The following is a 23,125-nucleotide window of genomic DNA, read 5'->3' as shown; positions in this document are numbered from 1 at the left end:
GCTCCTCACCCATTTTTTTTTTTATTATTTAAAGATTAAAACAATTTCCCCCACTCTTTATCCGTGCCTAAACCTAAACGTAGATTCCATGAACAAAGCTTCTTTCTTAGAACTGCACACCTCGCTGACTATAATATGGTCGTCTTCAAGTCCAACGTAAACAAGTTCTTGACGAGCCGTTCCCCTTAAGTAATCCAATTTACCACTACTAACAATTACTACGTCACTGTCCCATTGACCACTGTACACTTATTAACCCTTATCCTCGAATGACCTCTGGGCCTTGATAAGTGGTGACTCTTTTGCAAAGAAAAAACAAACAAAAAAACTTCTTAATATACTCAGTCATGGAAATGCGAGTACCTACATGAAGGTTAACTAATTTTTATATTCCTTTGAAAACGAACATTCATTGTCTTGTTAGATGATTGGATTCATTTATGCTAAAATTCTACTTATGCATAGTTTCTACATTTTGTATAATTGCATAGAATCTATATATTTATAAAAGTGAAATTGTGTGTGTGTGTGTGTGTGTGTGTGTGTGTGTGTGTGTCTGTTTGAGTGTGTACATTTTCCTACCAAATTACTGTCAAGTTTCAGTCTACAGACTCCAGATTTGACATAAAGGGTATTGAGATTTGAGAAAATCTTTTTAATTAGTTTCCGGCCAGAAATTTGGCGGTCAAGGGGTCAAAGTTCAACGATTTGACCTTTGAAAACCCTACCAAACTCCTCCGCCAATTTTGGGTCTAAACACTTGAAATTTTAGATGTAGGTTCCTAGGACATGGATCAAACTTTTTAATTTGATTCCAGCCTAAAACGAAAGAAATTTTACCTCTCAGCCAATTTTTGGTCTAAACATTTGAAATTTTACATAAAAGTGTATTCAGACATAGGGTAAGCTTTTTTTTTTTTAATCGGTTTTTCGTCAAATATTTGGCTACCAAGCGGTCAAAGTTCAAAAGATTTGAGACATATATATATACACACACATATTTCTGTGGAAATATTCTTTATTCATTTATATTTCCTTTTTATATATACCAATTCTTATTTAAGCTCAATGTAATTACAGAGCATATAATGAATAATATTCCAAATTTCATGATGCTGATTATCTTACAAATTATTCCTTTAATTCAGTTAACACTTACAATTCTTAACAGTATCGGTTTCATAGCACAAAATCAATCAATTATTGTCATCTTACAATATAGATTCATTTATTGATATGATAATTAAGTGAATGATTTCGTGCTACGAAACAGATACTGTCAAGAAGTGTAAATGTCAACTGAATTAAAGGAATAAATTGTAAGATGGTCAACATCATGAAATTTGGAATACAGACTTCTGCCATTTATTCATTATATATATGACTGTGTGTATGCAAAAAGTCTCTACCACACTTTCAGATTATTAATTGTGGCTTATGTCCGCATAGGGAAATTTGGGAAGAAGTGGTTTGTTGGGTTTAAGGTGGAGTTGGAGGCGCATAGCCAGGCAAGCAGTTTAGCCTTCTCGGTTGCTATGCAAGCGACTTCCTGGTTGTTAAATAGTGGAGGAATTACTAACTGTTCTTTATTTACTCCACTCTTAGAAATTTTCAAAAATCTGAGTTCCCATCTTCTGCAACAGAAAGGATCGCAGAAGAGAGGAACTTGAGTTCCTTGTCATCAAATATAAATTAATCTAAAAGTGAATAAATATCGAAAATTTCATGAAAATCTGATTTTTGTTAGACTTTTTAAGAACACGTCATATCTGTACCTAAAAAATGGCCACTACACAAGAATGTGGTTTTCAGGCGTTGATAATGTAATCACAATTTTAATCTTGCATTTTCGTTATTTTCACATGCGAAAATTTTTTTTGGAACTAATAGCATATAGCAAAGGCTGCTGCAAAGAAGATGGGTTCCCTCTATCAAGCTAGAAGACTACTCACACCCGAGAGTATCTTGTACCTTTGCAAGGCCACCATTCGCCCATGCATGGAGTATTGTTGCCACATCTGGGCTCGTGCATCTACCACTAGCCTCTCCCTCTTAAATAGGTCCAAAGAAAGAGTTGTCAATCTAATAAGTCCCTCTTTATCAACTAAGCTCCAGCCCCTGTTCTATCACTGCAATGTTGCATCCCTGTGCCTATTTTACAAATATTTTAATAGAATGTGTTCTGATGAACTCGTTTCAATTGTACCCCTCGACGTACATATCCCCGACAAACCCGTTTAGCAATAAGATCTCACCCCTTCATTTTTGATGTACCTAAATGCCAGAAAGCTTTCTATTCTAATAGTTTCTTCCCTCGAACAGCTAGACTTTGGAATTCCCTTCCTGCACTAATATGCAGAACTTTAATCTTTCCTAGACATGGTCCCCAAATTTTTATCGTTATTTCCATGGCAGGTGCTCGTCTGAACTCCAATCTCTGGTCCCCCCCCCTCGCCAATCTTTCACGAAAAACACCCATCTAGCTGAATCCACTGTGAAAAATTGCCCCCACTCTATATCTGTGCCTAAATCAAAACGCGGATTCCATGAACAAAGCTCCTTTCTTAGAACTGCACGCCTGTGGAACTGTTCCGTCAGCCTGCTTCCCTCCGGACTACAACTTGGATGTCTTCAAGTACAATGTTAACAAATTCCTAATGAGCCGCCCACTTAATTAAACCCTTCATCAAATCTCCACACTAACGTAATGTACTTGCAATAACCCTTATCCCTGAGTGGCTTCCGGGCCTTGATAAGTGGTGATCACCGTGTAAAAAAAAAAAAAAAAAAAAAAAAAAAAAAAGTAGCCCCTTATGTCAAAGTGGCGATATGTTTTGTAAGGGGTGAACATGAGCAAAAAAAAAAAAAAATAAACAGAAAAAATAGCCGTTTATTTTTTTCTTTTGTATGGTACAAAAGTTATTCTGATAACCTATATTCACATTAGATCGTGTTACATGTGAATGAATTATCATTTTGCAGTCTTTCGTTTCAGTTGAATTCACTTTCGTTTTTTTTTAAATACGCTATCTTGTTTGTTTGTTTTAAATCTCGATTTTCTTAGAATATGGATTATTCTAGCTTATTTACACATTTCAAATGTTTTTCTTCATATTACATGCATTGTACTAAATAGATCTTAAATCGAAATGGTTTCTCATTTAATATTTAAAAAAAAAAAAAAAAAAAAAAAAAAAAAAAAAAAACTTTCTATACACAATTTTTTATCGTTTTATATCTACACCTTCAAACTCATCATTTGCCTACTATTTTACGTAATTTTTTCTTCATTCAATTGCAAAACTAAAAGGGAGATAAAAGAAGGAACAGGCAAGTTCGACCAAAGTTAACACCTTATACAGCCTAACATCAAAAGTGCATTTGAGAAGTCATATTACCACACAAACAGAAAGGCTCGACATAAAAATCAACAGGGGTGTGTTTGAAATGAATGTTTCTATTTAAAGCACAATTGCACCATGATACTTGACTTTTGTATTTTAAATTTTAATTCAAGCCATTATGTAAAAAACAATTCTATAAAATCAATAGCAGGTTCTCTACAGTGCAATGTAGACTACAATGCATTGTGGACCAAGTCACCGCGGGGAGGCATGTGAAACTTTCTCCTAGTGTACTGTGGTGAGTCTCCAACTAGAGCAGACAAACCGATTTCATTGAAAAATGGCGATTTTATTGATTTGCATTTTGAATGAACAGCAAACACGTATAAATTAAATAAATTTTGGCTGCGTTTTAATTTTTCAGCCTGACTGTCGAATTCTTTACACTGAGGAAGCCTCCTTACGAACATCAATGATCACAAAAATATCTTCTTGAAAGGAGCTGATTCGATCTAGAAAGATTTCTCCTTCACTGGCCAGGGACAGAAAACAAGAAAACACTTTGCTCCTATCCAAAAGGCCAAACAATTTTTTGTCTTTTACCCCCTGGCGATGAGGGTTAGACAAGATCGGATGAGGTTTTCAAAAGGCAGCACACGAAAAAGAAGTGCACTCTGGCTTACAAAAATGACTGAGCAACTCTGTCTGCATTTCCTAGTAGGGCCACCTTGGGTGATTAGCAATGAACTAACCCATTCTCAAAGGGTGAAGGTGGACTTCCTAGGACTAAATAGGACCATACTTCAGGTCAGGCAGAACAAAAGCAACTGTCGCACTGATTGTTGAAGACGTATCCTCAACTACGACACTAACCCTAGGCGGGCTTAACCGGCTCCCTCCAAAATAGGAAGTCTTATGGGAGTATGGAATTCACAAACGATCTCCAGCATATTCCCGTTATGGGCGATGACGCTGTTAGGTTTTTGCAACTCTTGCCGGGAGATGTTGACGTCCTCCAACATACAGCGCCTGAAATTCCCAAATTGGTCACCTATTCTAACTCGTATAAAACAGCAATTTTTTTCCATCTTCAAGTCTGTTTATCTTTCCCACGGCAGCATGATGGGACAAAAGGGTCGGGAATCTGAAAAGCCAGAGTCACAGAGGAAGAGCACTATTTTGCAATTTTAAAAAATGCCTGGACAGCTCTGTCGTTATTCCTCAATAGGGGCGCCCCAAGCGATTAGTAATAAACTAATCTCTTCTCAGAGGGTTAGAAGGTAAAACCTGAAAGGGTGGACCTCCTATAACTGCACAGGACCTGAATTATAGCTTAGTCAACACAGATCAAATCATCTCAACAATGAAATAGATTCTGATGGCTTTGAAACCAAAAGAAAAAACTGATTAGCTGTTTTTAATCTCCCTCCTACGGCAAGATGATGTGACATAAGGGTCGGTAAGTGAGATTGAGGAGCCAGCACCCTAGAGAAAGAGCACTCTGACCTGAAAAAATTACCTGAGCAGCCCCGTCAGCATTACTCGATATAGATTGACCGCTTTTCAGAGGGAGAAGACGAAGTTTGGAAATGTGAACCTAGAATTGCACAAGACTATTAATATACCAGTCAACAGAGAAAGCTATTTTAAAAATGGCGTAGACCGTTGACTTTGCCCCCCCCCTTCATCCAACCCCAAGAAAAAACAAATCCCCCGGCTGACTTCTCCATCTTTAATTTCAATTTAAAAACGCCACTTTTAATTAACCAACTGACTACACAACCCGCATCGCTTTTGCTCTATTTACGTTTGTTTAAAAGATAATCTTGACCTTTGAGTCATAATATCGATTTAAATTCATTTCATTTGAAGTCGCCATTTTTTTTTTTTTTTTTTTTTAACAAACTTGGTTTCTGCGAAAAAAAATGGTTGGCTTATTTCAAAATGTCGGACAAATTTTATTCCTCATCTAAACTTTATCAAAAATTTTTTCATTAATAATTATATTCCTATCTTATCGTTTTCCGTAATTTTGGGACATGTTACTATTTGCGACATGACAATTACGTAGGTACCATTTTTTTTACTTGAAAGTCAATATTTTTCGCTAAGCACCAATCGATTTTTTTTAATATGTCGTTTAAAGCAAAAGTAATATTACATACTTCATTGTCATGTCGAAAATAGTAATATATTCCAAAACTAAGAAAATCCATTAAGTAGAAAGTTATAGTTAATTTTTTTTTACGGAAAATTGGGTAAAATTGCATTTTTCTTAGTTGTTATAAAGTAGACAGTGATGAGTTCACACACAGGGGACATAACTCGAAACTCATTACTCATAGTAATGGCGTTGAACTATTGTACCCTATAGTGATATGAAAATTTTTTCTAAAAGCACAATAGCATTTGTTTTACTCGATGGGGTTTGTATTACTGTACACACAGATTCAAAAAAGTTGTCAGAAACAAATATATAACAAATAAATGTTATCAAAGACAAGATAAGTTACTTTTCTACCTAACTGGATATACTTTTCGTGTTTTTATTCAATGTAACATGTTTATTCAGCTCGAAAAACATACAGTGTTCACCGATGTATTGGAAAATTCAGGATGGCGCCTCACTCCATCTTTAACACGGTAAGTTTTGGAAAAGGTGTTATAAATAAAAAAATAGACAAAATACTATTAAAAACCCGCCGAATATATGTCAACCTATGTCATGGTAACATATATTGAGCGAGTTTTAACAGTATTTTATCCGTTTTTTTTTATTTATAACACCTTTTCCCAAACTTAACGTGTAAAAGAGAGAGTCAGACGCCATCTTGAATTTTCCAATACATCGGTAACAAACACTGTATGGTTTTCAAGCTGAATAAACATGTTACATTGAATAAAAACACGAAAAATATATCCAGTTTGGTAGAAAAGTAACTTATCTTGCCTTTGATAGCATTTATTTGTTATATATTTGTTTTTTGACAACTTTTTCGAATCTATGTGTACAGTAATACAAACCCACTCGATGAATTTTCATAATTTTTAAATAGACTACGATTTTCGACATGACAATTAAGTATGTAATATTGTTTTTGCTTAAAACGACAAAAAAAAAATCGATCTGTTGACTATATCAACAAGCATAAAAAAAAGATTGTCCAGGACATCTTCGCCTTTTAGCTAAGAAATGTATTTATGACGAATAACATTTTTTTTTTCAATTTTGGAATATTTTTATCCTAGAGTAAATGTATTATGGTGATTGCGATAATTCTAAGATAATCAAAAAAGTTATAGTACCTATTTACTATGCCTCCCCACGGGACAGAGTTAGACACCAGGGTCGTTTTTTAACGTGGAGAAAAGGTACAAAAATAAAAATTGTCTCAGTCGTGAAGGATTTCTCCTCCACCGAAAGAGAACAAGAAAATGAAGTGCAGCATCTGAAGAACAGATACTACACTTTGATCTTGACCAAAAGGCCAAGAATTTATAGTAAACCAAGGCTGACTAACTCAAACTGTTCCAATTTATTTGCACCTAATTTATTATTATTATTATTATTATTATTATTAATAATTTATCGCACCTAATTTGTTACAATGTATATTTTTACCATATAGCAAATAATTCAAAGTGTAGTATCTGTTCTGATGTCGCACTTCATTTTTATTAGTCATTGAAGAAGAAATCTTGCTCGAATGAGGCAATTTTAATTTTTGTCCCAATCCAGTGCCCTTTCTTTGAGTAGCTGGATTTTTCACGCATTAAAAACCGACCTTATGTTTAACTCTGTGATGGAAGGGGGGGGGGCAAATAAATAGGAGCACTGAACTGTCTCAGGCACCCTTAGGCAAAGTATTTGTCCCTATCCAACCACGTCATCTTGAACATTTTTTTGCCTAACCTATCAACAAGTTCAGATCCCAGTGGCTTTGCAAACAGCTCTCGGCCGATCAGGAAGTAAGACTCTTCCGACCCTCCCCGCTCTTTATTTCGAAATGCGAGTCAGACTTAAATGAGAGCAAATGAAATAGTGGGGGGGGGGAGTCTGGGAGTCGATGATGTTTTTCAAGATAAGAAAAAATGGAGAAGCTATAATCAAAATAAAAGTCAGAAGTGAGCATCTTTGAAGAATTCTTACTAAGAAAAAATAAAAAAGACAGGATTTGTTCAATTAGCTAAAAGGCTCTCATAAGCAGGCTAGGATACAATAGGATCCAGAACTTTTTTTTTTTTATAGTAACTGCTCCAGACAAGGCATGAAACAACTTGATGTAAGGAGCTAAATGAAGACAGAAAAACAAAATACTACTTAAAGGTGAAAAACTTGCCAGTGATCCAGAAAACAGCAATTCTTTCCACTTTGTCAGAAACATCGCTCATTGAATGTGAGGAGTAAAGAACAAAATAAGAGAAGTGAGTTACGCGTCTGCTGAAAGTAAACCCAAGATTCACTTTATACTCTCCTTATCAAGGCCTGAGGAGTACTCAAGGATAAGGTTAATGAGTGTAAGATGGTCAGCGAGATAGCAGCATAATGATCAGTAATCGTGGAAATTGAGTAGAATTTGATCATTTAAGAGGACAGCTGAACAAGAATTTGTTTACATTGGACTTGAAAATGATCTGGTTGTAGTCAGCGGGAAAGCAGTCCCAAAGCCGGACAATTTTAGGGAAGAAATTTTGTTCCTGGAATTTGTGTTTAGTTTTAGGTATAGATAGAGAGTAGCAGAAGTTGTTGACAGTGGTTGTAGTTAGAAGAGTTTTTGTGTGCACCGTGCTCAGGCAAGGAAGACGTACTCATACTTGACTCCATTTCATGTGTAGTGCCACTCCTGGCTTTAGGTAGAGTATTTTAATGACACTAAAATCTTTAAAAAGTTCCAAGAACAGCGCTAACAATTAATATAACTGTTGTTAAATTGGCGAATGAAAAACATGGGTCACCAGTTAGCAAGTGCAAACAAAAACGAAAATTTTAAGAATGAATGCAAGAAATCATGAATTAGATATAAAATCTATATATAGGATGGTGCCCACTATTTTTCAAGGTTATGGTCAAGGTGATAGCATATGTATATATAGGCTCCTAAAGGGCACACCATTGAATTGATCATAACCAAACCTGGTATGATGACTATCCCCCACCTAGGGATGGTGCACACTGCCTATGCATATACACTCTCCCACAATTCACACCACTGGACCGATCCTGACATAATGGTCTCCAACCTAGGGATGGTGCACACCATTTTTCAAGGTCAAGATCAAAGGTTAAGGTCATATTTGGTGCGACTTTTCACAAGCTTCCCCACCTAGGGATGGTGCACACGTGATATTGGTTGGTTGGTTGTTTTTGTTTTTTTACTGCATATCAACCCTTTTCAGGTTATTTAATGCCGAATCCAAAAATTTTGAAGAAAAATTTTTTAATAGAATATATTTGTTGTTTTCAAGTCGGTTTCTATTTAACCCATAGTTGGAACCCTAACAGGTACTACCACTCTGGGTCAGAGTGGATCTGGGAGCAATGGCAATTAAAGGCTGGCTCCACACTCCCCAAAGGCCGCAAGCTGGGGCCTCACCACCGGATATAGTTTAAGGTCATATCCAGGACCGCACACGTGAAGCGCGAGTATCTTTGCTAGTATATTTATATATCAACAAGTTCAGAGAGATGTAAAAGTATACTTTGAAAGACCAAAGTTTGAAATTGTAATGTTCTTTTAATAAGAAATAAACAAAAGCGTCAGAAAGTTTGTTTCAAAGTTCTATTATGTGTATGCGCATAAGCTGTGTTCACTGGAGATATAGCAGCAAGCGTAAAGGAATTTCAGCATGGCATATTCTAGTCTTCTCGGATGGTCGTTATTGACGCTGAGAGTCGAGATGCGGTGTCACCTGGAAATACTGATTTCAGTTCAACTGGTCTGCTTCCCAGCTGACTACAATATTGTCTTCAAGTCCTACATAAATAAATTCTTGTTGAACCGTCTTCTTAAATAATCAAATTATACAAAATTTCCACAACTAATGATTACTATGCTATTGTCTCAATGACTGCTATACACACATTAACCCCGATCCTCGAGTGGCCTCTCCGAGCAATAAGTGGTGACCTCTATGTAAAAAAAAAAAGTCACAAAATTTTATAAGAGTTTCTAAGTTCACCTCGACTTGTTAATCTGACACAGCAATCAGGCTGGCTTTGGTGTTGTGGCGGTTATGTTGTTGATGATCTCGACGTATGACCAAAGTAGTCCAGCACATTCAGGTTGGAGGAGGAGGGTACAAAGTCGTAGCACTCCTTCTGAAGCCAAGCCTGGGTCTCTGTCGATTTGTGGACCGGGCCGGTGCCAAGTCCTACTGCCACACCCAGGGTCTGCCAGCGGCCACCTGATTGCACGAGGGGATCACCACACTCTTCAGCACATCCAGGTACTCTTTGGTGTTGACTTTCAAGCCAACTTTGAAGATGTGAGGTGGCATGATGTGGCCCTCACTTGAAACCGCATTAAGGACCATAGACGTGACTGGAACCATCGTTGAACCATCCTGATTTTCATTTTGAGGGTGCTGGCAGTGGTCCTGTTGCCATAACTTGGATCGGTAGAGAGCAGGAGTTGTACAGTGGCGCATCTCCGATCTCACTTGTTGAACCTTGTGTCACTTTCAGACATGATAGAAGGCTCCTATCGCTCTTGGGATTTGTATACAATTGGCCAACATACAGCGCCTAGTATTTCCAAATACTCACCCATCTGGTACTGGCCAGGCTCATCATATAACACAATTTTGGGACTACTTTTGTGTATATTGTGTTACTGATAAAATTACATGGGTTGGGAAACTGATTATTTAAAAAAAAAATTTTTTAAATAATAACATTTTTACCGTGTTTCCATCTTAACATTTTCCTTTAAAAGGACGACTTTTGGAGGTTTACAGGCATGCTGAAAACGAATATCGCATTTAAATTTTCAACAAACAAGTAGTTTTCCAGATATTAAGCAATTCGATTTCTTATGTTATTGTTTGTGGTCATCTTGGTAAACGCAACCACGAGAAATTACGCCTAAGGGCAATATGGCCAGCAGCAATAAAATAAGAAATGGCATTACTTAACAAACTTAACATCCAGAAAATTACTTATTTACAAAAAATTGGGTAATTTAGCAGAGAAGCTAACAAACAACTATACGAGAAAAAATACAAGAAATAAATGTTACCTTAGGCAATAAAAGTTAATTTTATACCTACTTGGCTCATTTGTTTGTGTTTTCAAGTAGTTTTTATTGCTTTATATAATCTCAAAAATTCAGTTTTTCCGAGCAGATTTGAAAAGAAAAAGAAAAAAAAAATGGTGGCATCTTCTGGAAGAAACAAGCCTCGTTTTGACTTCAAGGTTTACAGGTGTTTTGAATTTTTTGGGTATTTTTTTTCACGAGAGTACGTAGCATAGTATAAATTCGCCAACCTCCCTATGTTAAGAACGGCTTTAAGAATAAAAACTCCCAACCTCGAAAGCCGTTCTTAACATGGGGAGGTTAGGTGTTCGGTAAAAATTTATCAAATTAAAAATTTGATGCTTATTTAGAATTACATTCTATTTTTTGAAAATACAATAAAATATTTATAATGTATGTGTTCGTCACGGAACAAAGTCATATTCGAAAAAAAAAATAATCACGTAATTTTGATCGAGTGCTTCCTTTTGTTAAAATTAAATTTTATGATTTTTTGCGATTAATAATAAAAAAAATAATAATAAATAACACCGTCCATAAATCTTGCTAGTCGAATTGAGTTGTCGGCCTTGGATTTTTAACACATTCTAAAAAAAAAAAAAAAAAAAAAAAAAAAAAAAAAAAATGGCTCCCCTCCCTCTTTCTCATAAAAATTTGTTTTCCTTATAAAAACAAAACAAAAAAGTACGGGGTTTCTTCGTTATAAGCGTTAAAATCGAAAAAAAAAAAAAAAAAAAAAATTAAGATACTTCTACAGTTTATCGCCGAAAATGGAGACGCCAGTTTTTCGGGCACCTGTCATTAAAATCAGAGGGAGAAATCAGTATTTTAAACTATGATCGAAATGATTTATTATAGAAAACGAATATCGGATTTAAATTTTCAACAAACAAGTAGTTTTCCAGATATTTCTTATGTTATTGCTGGTGGTCATCTTGGTAAACGCAACCACGAGAAATTACGCGCAAGCGCGCGTACCAAGATGGCTAGCAGCAATAACATAAGAAATGGCATTACTTAATATCCAGAAAATTACTTATTTACAGAAAATTGGGTAATTTAGCAGAGAAGCCAATAAACAACTATACAAAAAAAAAAAAATACAATAAAGAAATGTTACCGTAGGCAATAAAATTGATTTTATACACGTGATTAGATTTTACGATTCAATATTCATTGATAGCCGTCGTTCATCGTAACAAGGCAGACTGCAGTTACTTCCCCTGATTCCATGCTGTTTATTTAATGTGGAGTTTACTTTGAAAACTATTTTATTAATAATTAAGGTGCTTTATGCACTTTTGTTGCCATACTATGGTTAAACAGTATTTTCAAATTAAATTCAAGTTTCACGATATACTTTTACTAAATTGTTAGGTGAAAATACAGAATAGTTGCAAAACGCTCCCTCCCCCCATGTTAAGAGCGGCTTTCTAAATATTATTTAAGCACGGTAACATAAGTGCATAAGTGCCATAATTTTGTATTTTATCGTATTTTTTGGGGGATATTTTATTCATTTTAACATTAAGTATATGACAAAATGGTTTTAATTGAAATTCAATATTCCGATTTTCGCTCTAATAATTTTATTTTTTTTAATATTAAGTATAAGGTGCTTATTCAAATTGGCACATATGGCGAAAATTAAAAGTAAAGAAAATATAAAAAAGTCTGTAGGATGTATGTATTCGTTACAGAACGATGTCATACTCCAAAAATTACGTAATTTGATCAAGTATTTTTTTTATTAAAAAAAATCAAGTTTTACGACTAAGCGAGATGTAGTGTTTTTTATCGGCCATGATAGAATTGGATGAAATAAATAAGGGTATGTTTTACGATCTGCCCCAGCATAGTATAAACACCTCCAACCACCCTTTGTTAAGAACGGCTTTCGGAGTAAACACTACCCACACCTCCCTATGTTAAGAACGGCTTCCGAGGTTGGGGGTGTATATTCCGAAAGCCGTTCTTAACATGGAGAGGTTGGGGCACGTCGTAAAAATTTACCTAAATAAGAATGAGACAACTGAAATCGAAGTGTCGAGGTGAAAAATCAGCCTTATGTTCATTACAGTTTAATAGTAAAATCACTAAAAAAAAAATCGTAAATTTGAATTTTTTTTAGTGAAAAAAAAAAAAAAAATTGATCGATTTATGTAATTTTTGGATTATGACAGTTTTGTAACGAGTACCTTCATCATACAGACTTTCCTGTATTTTGTTTAATTTTAATCGCCGCCGTGAGTGCCAATTTGAATAAAGCACCAAATGCAAATCTTTTTAATTAATTTTTTATTTATTTTATTTTTTTTGTGTGTACTTATGCACTTATTGTACCGTGCTGAAATATGAGCGTTAATGTTTAGAAAGTTAAGATGGGAAGGGCCTTTTGTAAGTATTCTGTACTTTCACCTAACAATTTAATAACATCGTAAAATTTGAATTTAACTTCAAAATACTATTTTAAAATAATACAATAAGCACCGTTTTTTATTTTTAAAGAAATTAATATTTTTCATTTGTAACTCATGTTTTTTTTTTTCAAAGTAAAAACTGGAAACCGATTTTTGTTTATTTCGTTTCCTTTCAAAATAAAACACACGCACAAAAACACTCTAAAGTGATTTGACGCACACAAACATCAATTAATTGTTAAATCGTTAAATAAATAATTATTGATTGTCATCGAATATTAATTTTGTGCTTCCTCCTTCCTTTTTTTAAAAAATAAAAAGAAACTTACCTGACAACCTTTTTTATGGTGAAAGCCAACCACTACAACATGTAGAATCGGGTTGGTCTCTTGTTTTTCTTTTTGCTCGTCAATATTGTTGTTGTTAATCGCATTATTGCTTTTTTCCGCGGACATTTTGGCAACTTTCCCCTTTTTCTCAATCTGGATTCTTCATCAATAGTTTTAATCCAAATTAAATCCGAATTCCTGAAGAAAGTATCGTTCCACTATAAAATAACAAGTGTCGACGAAGACCCATTTTGAGTGTCTTCTGCAATTTGCCAGACTCGACAACTTCCGGCCACTAATTTAGAACAGACGCACCGATTGGTCAAATTTATCACAAATTATTTCGATCAGCCAACCAGAACACGTTTTGCAGAAAAACCGTCTGCATGATTGAACAAGTCGCACACGGGAAAGAGGAAGGCTTAAAAAAAAACATGTAGTATAGTATCTTACGGAATAAATTTATACAAGCTTCGTAAAGTTAGACTGATTGATACTTCTGCCGAGAAGTTATGATGATAATATTAACTGATGTAAAAATTACACCGTGTTACATTTAGGAGTTAATTCTGTGGTGCCATTTGGGGGTATCTATTGTTCGGAATTTTCCCATATAAAAAAGCAAAAATAAATAAAATTCATATGATTGTACGTATCCATGATGGAAACGAAATATCGTACAGTGGTCGTTGGTCGTATACTAAAAAAGTCACGTAACTTGATCAAGTAGGTCCTTGTTAAGTTATGGTCGATTAGTCGATTTTTTTTTTTAATATGTTGTTTAAAGCAAAAGCAATATTACGTAATTGTCATGTCGAAAATAGTAATATATCCAAAATGTACGAAAATTCATCGAGAAGAACAACTATTGTGTTTATAGTAAAAAAAAGAAAAAGAAAATATGTCTCTCGCTATAGACAACAAATATTGCAGCCATGACACAAGTAATCTAAAACATTCTTTTGGGAGCTATGCCCCCTGCGTGTAGACTCCTACTGCCTACTTTATAACGCCTAGGAAAAATGCGATTTTACACAATTTTCCGTAAAAATTACTTTAAGTAGAAATAAATTTCTACTCGATGATTTTTCGTAATTTTTGGATATATTATTATTTTCGACATGACAATTAAGTACGTAATATTGTTTTTGCTTAAAACGATATATTAAAAAAAAAAATGATTTGTCGACTGTATCATAACAAGCACCATCATTATTAAACGAATTTGTAGTTTTTCCAATGTCTCTATGTTAAAAATAACATTCTACAGTCATGAAAGTTTGAATTATTTGTAGTTATCTCTATTGTTTCCAGCCTGTTTTCAAGATGGCGTCGTGACATTGTCGCTGTTTGCTTAGCTACAAAATCTGATTTTCTTATTTAAAAATGAGACAGGCACCAAGATTTTAATTGCAAGGAAAATAAGTCTACATTGTTCAATTAAAAATATTAGTTACTCCCCTTGCTGATTGTGCTTTTTTATTTTCCACACAAGACACAGTGCCACTTCGCCGTAAAGGGCTACTATTTAGGACCAAAATCTATATAGACACTATGAAGGGAGCTGCTGAGCAGCGAGATGACTGTGTAGCTTACACTTGAACTTTTGTACTAGGGTTGGATCAAATACAATTGTATTTGTATTTCAATTGTATTTAAATACAATTTTAATGTAATTGTATTTGTATTTGTATTTTAACACCACAAGAAAAAGTAATTTGTATTTGTATTTGTATTATGGCATCCAGGAAAATAGTATTTCGTATTTGTATTTATATTTGAGAAAGTTAGAGAGAGAGAGAGAGAGAGAGAGAGAGAGAGAGAGAGAGAGAGAGAGAGAGAGAGAGAGAGTAGGAAACTAATGATAATAAAATGCAATGAGGACACGATATAGAATGTACCTATTTACTATGCCTCCCCACGGGACAGAGTTAGACACCAGGGTCGTTTTTTAACGTGGAGAAAAGGTACAAAAATAAAAATTGTCTCAGTCGTGAAGGATTTCTCCTCCACCGAAAGAGAACAAGAAATAGAAGTGCAGCATCTGAAGAACAGATGGTATTTATTTGCTCCCCCACTGAGCAAATTAGGCACAAGGCCGTTTTTAATGTGAGGTAAAAACCAGCTCCCCTAAAAGTAGGCAAAAAAGGGGGCACTCTGGTTACCAAAAATAATAATTGTCCCAGTATAGAGGGTTTCCCCTCCACTGACCGGCACAAACCATCTTAAGTGCAGCATCTGAAGGACAGATACTACACTTTGATCTTGTCCCGAAGGCCAAGGTATCAAATTTGGAAGGAAATATTTCTTTTCTTTTTCTTCTTTTTTTGCATATTTTCAGATTTCTTTATTACTTTAAAAAAAAAAAAGTACTTATATTTGTTTTTGTTTAAATCAGTTATTGTATTTTTATTTGTATTTTGAGATTGAGGAATAAAAGTATTCGTATTTGTATTTCTGGTAACCTAAACGAAAGTATTTGTGTTTGTATTTCAATTTTTAAAAGTCAGTATTTGATCCAACCTTATTTTGTACGTTAGTAGAGTCAGGGAAGCAATTGTTCCAAGTCATGTTGCCTGTTAATGTTAAATCAAGGAGTTTGGGCGAGCTCCCAGGTAGCGTATTGTTAGTTATGGCTATCGGTGAGTGACAAAGTTTCTTATAATTGTTAAAAGAAAAAAGCTTAATTTTAATAGCATTAAATGTTACCATTGCTTTACGTCCTCATTCCACTACAAATTGGAATTCATTCTCTAAGATTTCAGCCATTGCCTTATATATGTATACATGCGTTTCCCCCCCCCTCCCATGTCTGTTATAGAGCGTGGTGTCATCGGCAAGGATACCCATCTCGGAAACAATTTCATCAGGGAAGTCGGTTATGAATATCAGAAATAATAAAGGTCCAAGACCATCCCCTGACATACATCCACACTTATATAATGCTGTTTGTATGTATGACCATCTAGGACGACCTGGATTTTTTTTCTTGTCTAAGAAGGATTTGATTATATTAAGTATTCGTCCAGTAATATTGTATGATTTAATTTTCAGTGCATGGTATATATGTTTAGTGATTACCGTTAAGACATCTGCAATAGAACAAGCTTTGTTTTTGCCGATGTTCACTCCAAACAAGGCATATTGCCACTTGGGCTTAGGGTTAGGGACCATGTTTAGAAGAGTTGAGCAAGATGTTGATTTATATTAGATTCCTTGGATCTTTATTATTCCTAATATTTATAAATGACCTTTCTGATAAAATTGTTTCTGAGATGGGTATATTTGCTGATGAAGGGGGGAAATGAATGAACACGAAATGGCAAAAACACTAGAGGAAGACTTCCAATCTGTAGTGGAATGGGGACAAAAGTAAATGGTCACATTCAATGCTGCCAAGACTAAGCTTGTTTCCTTCAATAATTACAAGAAACCTTCTCAACCACCAATAGCTATGGCTAAAAATACATTACCTGAAAGTACTTCCTTCAAATTCCTCACCTTAACGTTCACAGGAAACATGAGCTGGAACAAGGCGGCTGCAAAGATGGTAGGCTCTCTCTATCATGATAGAAAGTTACGTCTGAAAGTATCCTGTATCTCTACAAGATCACCATTCGCCCATATATGGAGTACTGTTGTCACATTTGGGCTGGTGCCTCTGCTACTAGTCTCTCGCTCCTGAACAGGGTTCAAAAGAAAGTCACCAACCTGATAGGTCCTGAACTGTCATCCAAGCTTCAGCCTCTGTCCCATCGACGAAATGTTGCATCTCTCTACCTGTTCTACAATTATTTTTATAGTGAATGCTCCAACGAACTACAAGCCCTTGTACCGCTTCGACATAAATACCTCCGACAAACCCGACAAGCAGCAAAATCCCACCCCTACACAGTAGAGATCCCTAGATATAAGAAAGCCTTCTACTCTAATAGTTTCTTCCTCAGAACTGCTAGACTTTGGAACTCCCTTCCAGGTTCTTGCTTTCCCAACTGTACTGACATGCAAATGTTTAAATGTAATGTGAACAGACATCTTGCTGCTCAACTCCCTACATAGTATCCCTGCAACTTACGTCCCTGATACATCATAGTGGCATTGTACCTTTTTTAAGGTGAAAATGGAATAAAAAAAATAAAAATTTAAGCTTCTGTATGTCAGTACAGTCAGGGAAACGGAGGGAATTAAAAAATCTAGCAGTCCGAGGGAGGAAACTATTAGAGTAGAAGGTTTTACAGCGTCTGGGGACCTCTACAGTGAAGGAGGGAATTTTGTTGCTAAACGGTTTTATCGAGGTTATGTACTAGTATTAGGGCGATTAATTGGAATCAGGAATCGGGAAAATTGGAGCTTTTTTGGAGTATCAGAATCGGTATCGGAATCGGGAAAATTTGAACCTATTTCTTGATACCAAAACCAATTCTCTTAATTATCTATTTTATTTTATTTTGTCTTTATAAAACGTTTTCCACTGCTTGTAGTAATAATAAAATAATAAATATTTATCGATTTAAGCTTCCAATAAGACTAAAATCTCTAGATCACCCCCCTCACAAGTGTGTTTTTACGTTTGAGAAAATATATGCCCATTTAAGATGTGTTTTTACGGTAATCGGGACAAAATAATAATTTTATAGTAAAATATTTAGAGATTTATAAAGAATCGGAATCAGAATCGGTAATTGTATCGGAATCCGCAAAAATACTAGTATGTACATTGATGGAGCAACAAGATGATTTGCTAAGAACATGTTCGATTAAAATACTTGCAAAACAGACACAGGGATGCAATATTAAAGCAATGAAACAAGGGTTAGCTGACAGTGCGGGACCTCTTAGATTTGCGCGAGCCTTTTCTAGTCTCACACAAAAACACGCGTTCACATCTCAAGCTATATTACTTATCATATACATACGCACACACAAACATACACGCGCACGTCCACACATGCACATATATTCACGTTCGCGTACATACACTCACATTCACGTGTATACACACACACGCTAACGTGCACATATGGACAACGTCACTTCCCCTTTCAAAGGAAATCCACACATGCGCAAAAGACCACCGGAAACAAGTATAAAAGCAAGAGACAAGCTGTTTCCAGCTCTTTTTCAGACCAGCTTCCGAGGTGAGTAGTCGGCGCACCAGCCGCCGCCATTTCGGCAGGCGCATGCCTCACGCCACTTGCTACTATGTGAAACAAAAAGCTAACAGACCGTACATACACTTTATACGCTTTCTCTCTCCATGAACTGGATTGACATTCTCACTCTTTCTCTCTCTATATATACAACTTGTCCCTGAGAATACCTTCGCGTAGCTGACTGCTAACTGATGTCAACCCTCTGTCCGTTGTCTTTGTCTGCACGATGGACTGCCACTTCTCGTTCCACTACATTACTCACTTCTCTTCCCACGCACGAACAAACGATAGTGACCCGAACGTGAGATGAACGCACATTTCCTTTTCTTTCTACACCACCAGTCCCGCAACAAACGATGGTTACACCCGAACGCGGACATGAACACGTCTTATATGTAAAACATTCATTCTTTCAACAGTAAATAAACGACACGTTTATCTATTCCAGCAATTGAGTCTTTGTTTCCTTCATTCCATTCGTTTCATTATTTTCTTTTGTAACGGGATTAGGATTTATATATCCTAGTCCTCTACAGATTCAAGACTTTCTTTGGACCTCGTCCAAGAGGGAGAGACTAGTGGCGGATGCACCAGCCCAGATGTGACAACAATATTCCATGCATGGTCGAATGGTGGCTCTGTAGAGGTACAGGATACTCTCAGGCGTGAGTAATCTTCTAGCATGATAGAGGGAATCCACTTTTTTTGCAGCAGTCTTTGCAATGTCCTCAATGTATTTGTTCCAGTTCATGTTGCCTGTGGAGGTAGAGGGTTATTAATCATGGTTATCAGTGGTTGAGAAGGCTTCTTGCAATTGTTAAAGGAAAGAAGTTTAGTCTTAGTAGCATTAAATATTACCATCCATTTTTGGCTCTATTCAACTACGGACTGGAGGATGTTTTCTAAAAGTTCTGCGATTGACTTAGACATCAGTTTTTCTCTCTTGCCAATTATAGAGCATTGCATCATTAACAAATGTACCCATCTCAGACACAATGTTATCAAGGAGGTCATTTATAAATATCAGAAATAATAGAGGTGCAAGAATCAAACCCTAAGGCACTCCAACATTAATATTATGCTGTCTGGATGTACGCCCATCAAGGACAACCTGGATTGTCTTCTTGACTAAGAAGGATCTAATTATATTTAGAATTCATCCAGTAATACCGTGTGATTTAATTTTTATTGGGAACCCTTCATGCCAGATGTTGTCAAACACTTTGACCATATCAAGAGCTACAGCCCTGACTTTGTCTGCTTTATTCAGTGCAGAGCATAGGCGTTCAGAGATGATCGTTAAAATATATGCAGTAGAATGGTATTGTCTAAATCCATACTGTCAGTCAAAGAGAAGATTAGCTTTTGTAGGGGGTTAGACTCATGTTTGATTGATTAATGACTCAAAGATTTTAGGGAAAAGGCGGGAAAGATTAATAGGACGACAATTGAGTGGATCAGTTATTTCACTAGAATTCTTGTACACTGGTACCACAGAGATATTTTCCAACTATTTAGGAAGCAAGATCCAGCAAGGCATTTGTTGTAGCATTTGGAAAGGACACCGCTAGTTCAGCTGAACATTTCTTAACTAGTATAGCAAGGATGAGTTCAAGTCTTGGAGGTGAAATCCATGGACTGAAATTTCGGTTGATTTTGCAGGTCAATTTTCATCTGGAGACTATCTGCTAGTCACAATTGATAATTATAGCCGATTCTCTGAAGTCAAAATACTCCCCTCACTGATGGCAAGTACAGTCCTCCCTCGCCTGAACATGATTTTTGCCAAAAAAGGGTATCCAACTGTTTTAATGTCCGATAAGGGAAAGACTTCACAAACTTTGCTATTCAATCAAGTTTTAGACACAAAAAAATCACACCTCTATGGCCTGAGACAAATGGAGGGGTGAATCACTTTATGCCTACTTTAAAAAGATAGATACTTGCTATCACGGTGGAAGGTCACACCTGGAAAAGCCAGTTACCTTACTTTCTTAGGCAATATAAAACCACACCCATACCACCACAGAAATATCTCTTCGTAGCTTGTACTAGCCGAAAAATGAATATCGACATAGCTAATAGCCTTGAGAAATCAGCACTAGGGTCGATGCATGATGGCATAAAAAAATGATTCCAACGGAAAGGAAAAAATGAAAGAATATGTGGATAAAAACAAAAATACAATGCCAACACCCCTTTGCCGAGGTGATAAAGTCCTGGTCAGACAAAAGACACAAAACAAGCTGTCCCCACTGTACAACACTAAACCGTATACAGTCACACAAAAAAGTGCAGCAAGATAACCGTTCTGGGAGCAAACCACCAAGTCACCAGAAACTCCTCTCAGTTCAAGCAAGTAAGTTCGAGCACCACTCATGAGAAAGGAGAGTTAGACAATACATACTTGCACCTCGGGACAAGATCAAAGTGTAGTATCTGTTCCGGCAGATACTGCACTTAAGATAATTTGTACCAGTCAATGGAGGGGAAACCCTCTATACTAGGACAATTATTATTTTTGGTAACCAGAGTGACCCCTTTTAGGGGAGCTGGTTTTTACCTCACATTAAAAACGGCCTTGTGCCTAATTTGCTCAGTGGGGGAGCAAATAAATACCATCTGTTCCGGCAGATACTGCACTTAAGATAATTTGTACCAGTCAATGGAGGGGAAACCCTCTATACTGGGACAATTATTATTTTTGGTAACCAGAGTGACCCCTTTTAGGGGAGCTGGTTTTTACCTCACATTAAAAACGGCCTTGTGCCTAATTTGCTCAGTGGGGGAGCAAATAAATACCATCTGTTCCGGCAGATACTGCAAGCTAGGACTAGCTATGACTAGCAAAGACCAGATGTGGGGGCAACCCCACATGCCTGACCTTTAACCAGCTCCCATTTCCCACCTCTCGGGAGCTGGTCCCCTTTTCCCCTTCCCCCTCCCTTCACTCCTCACATTAAAAATCGGCCTTGTGCCTAATTTGCTCGGTGGGGGAGCAAATAAATACCATCTGTTCCGGCAGATACTGCAAGCAAAGACCATATGTGGGGGAAACCCCACATATAAGACCTTGGTCAATGTAGGGGCAACCCTTCATACCAATTGTCACTATCCAGCTCCCCTACTCCCCGGGGAGTTGGTCCCCATTTCCCCTTCACTCCTCACATTAAAAATCGGCCTTGTGCCTAATTTGCTCGGTGGGGGAGCAAATAAATACCATCTGTTCCGGCAGATACTGCACTTAAGATAATTTGTACCAGTCAATGGAGGGGAAACCCTCTATACTGGGACAATTATTATTTTTGGTAACCAGAGTGACCCCTTTTAGGGGAGCTGGTTTTTACCTCACATTAAAAACGGCCTTGTGCCTAATTTGCTCAGTGGGGGAGCAAATAAATACCATCTGTTCCGGCAGATACTGCAAGCTATGACTAGCAAAGACCAGATGTGGGGGCAACCCCACATGCCTGACCTTTAACCAGCTCCCATTTCCCACCTCTCGGGAGCGGGTCCCCTTTTTCCCTTCCCCCTCCCTTCACTCCTCACATTAAAAATCGGCCTTGTGCCTAATTTGCTCGGTGGGGGAGCAAATAAATACCATCTGTTCTCTGATACATACACAGCGATAGGCAGTGTTGTTCTGGCGACACATTCTCGTGCCCGGCGAGCTTGTTGGGTAGCGTTCTGTCCGCACCCCCACTTGGTCTGTCTTTCTCTGCTCTCTCCCCTCACGGGGGGATCCGAGCTGATAATTTACGACCTTCCCGCGAGGGAGGGTCGGAAACACTTTCTCTCTTCCCTCCACTAACTTCCCACTCCCTCTCTCAGTTCTATCTCCCCTCTTGCCGCATTTGGCGCCACTTCTTTTTGGCGCCAAAGTCGGCTCCCACTTTGGACGCCGACTCCACGTCACTCATTTTGGTGAATTATACAGGGAAGAGAGAGCTTTTTTCAAAAATGGACACCCCCAGCCCGGGGACCACCAATAGCGATACCCCCAGCCAGGGGGCTACCACAAGAAAAACTGCTCCCCAAGAGGACGACTCCCCAACAGGGGAAGCAAAAAGCAACGGGGCATACCGCCCGGACACTAAACCGAAGGACGCCCCCCAGAAGGGAGAAAACTCACCAGCAGCTCCCCAAGAGGGCGACTCCCCACAAAGGGGAGAAAAAACAATGTTGGACGGGGCATCCCGTTCCGACAACAAAAATCAAGAGGCAGTAGCCCCAAAGGACGATAAGGGAGACAGTGCTCCCCAAGAGGGCGACTCCCCACAAAGGGGAGAAAAAACAATGTTGGACAGGGCATCCCGCTCTGACAACAAAAATCAAGAGGCAGTTGCCCCAAAGGACGATAAGAGAGACAGTGCTCCCCAGGAGGGCTACTGCCCCAAAAGGGGAGCAAATCAAGAAAACGAGGGGGCATACAGCCTAGACCCCCCCAAAACAAAAGGGGCAAAAGCTCCCAAGGACAATAAAGAGGACAATGCTCCCCAGGAGGCCGACTCCCCAAAAAGGGAAGTATTTCCTGGAAGAAATAATAGAAGAAAATAGAGCAGGAAGAGTCGGTCCCAAAGGAAAGCGGAAAGGGAAATGCCCCTCAAAATAGCAACCCTTCCG

At 37.3% G+C, this 23,125-nt stretch overlaps 1 protein-coding gene and 1 pseudogene across 1 annotated transcript in view; both read right to left on the bottom strand.

Moving 5' to 3' along the window:
• The window catches only part of LOC145263813 (late secretory pathway protein AVL9 homolog), a 106,221-nt gene extending 92,007 nt beyond the window's left edge, over positions 1–14,214 (bottom strand). The window contains exon 1 of the mRNA XM_080120877.1: positions 13,350–14,214. Coding sequence (XP_079977003.1) covers positions 13,350–13,475 — 126 coding nt within the window. The 5' untranslated portion in view covers positions 13,476–14,214. The remainder of the gene's footprint in view (positions 1–13,349) is intronic.
• LOC145263983 (U2 spliceosomal RNA) lies at positions 6,622–6,844 on the bottom strand (annotated as a pseudogene).
• Positions 14,215–23,125: the final 8,911 nt, after the last annotated feature.

This window comes from Euprymna scolopes, chromosome 39, assembly GCF_053919585.1.
Source record: "Euprymna scolopes isolate OS-2025 chromosome 39, ASM5391958v1, whole genome shotgun sequence".
In the NCBI taxonomy this organism is placed as follows: Eukaryota; Metazoa; Mollusca; class Cephalopoda; order Sepiida; family Sepiolidae; genus Euprymna; species Euprymna scolopes.
The sequence above is the reverse complement of the archived record's forward strand: the minus strand, read 5'-3'. Positions and strand labels throughout refer to the sequence as shown.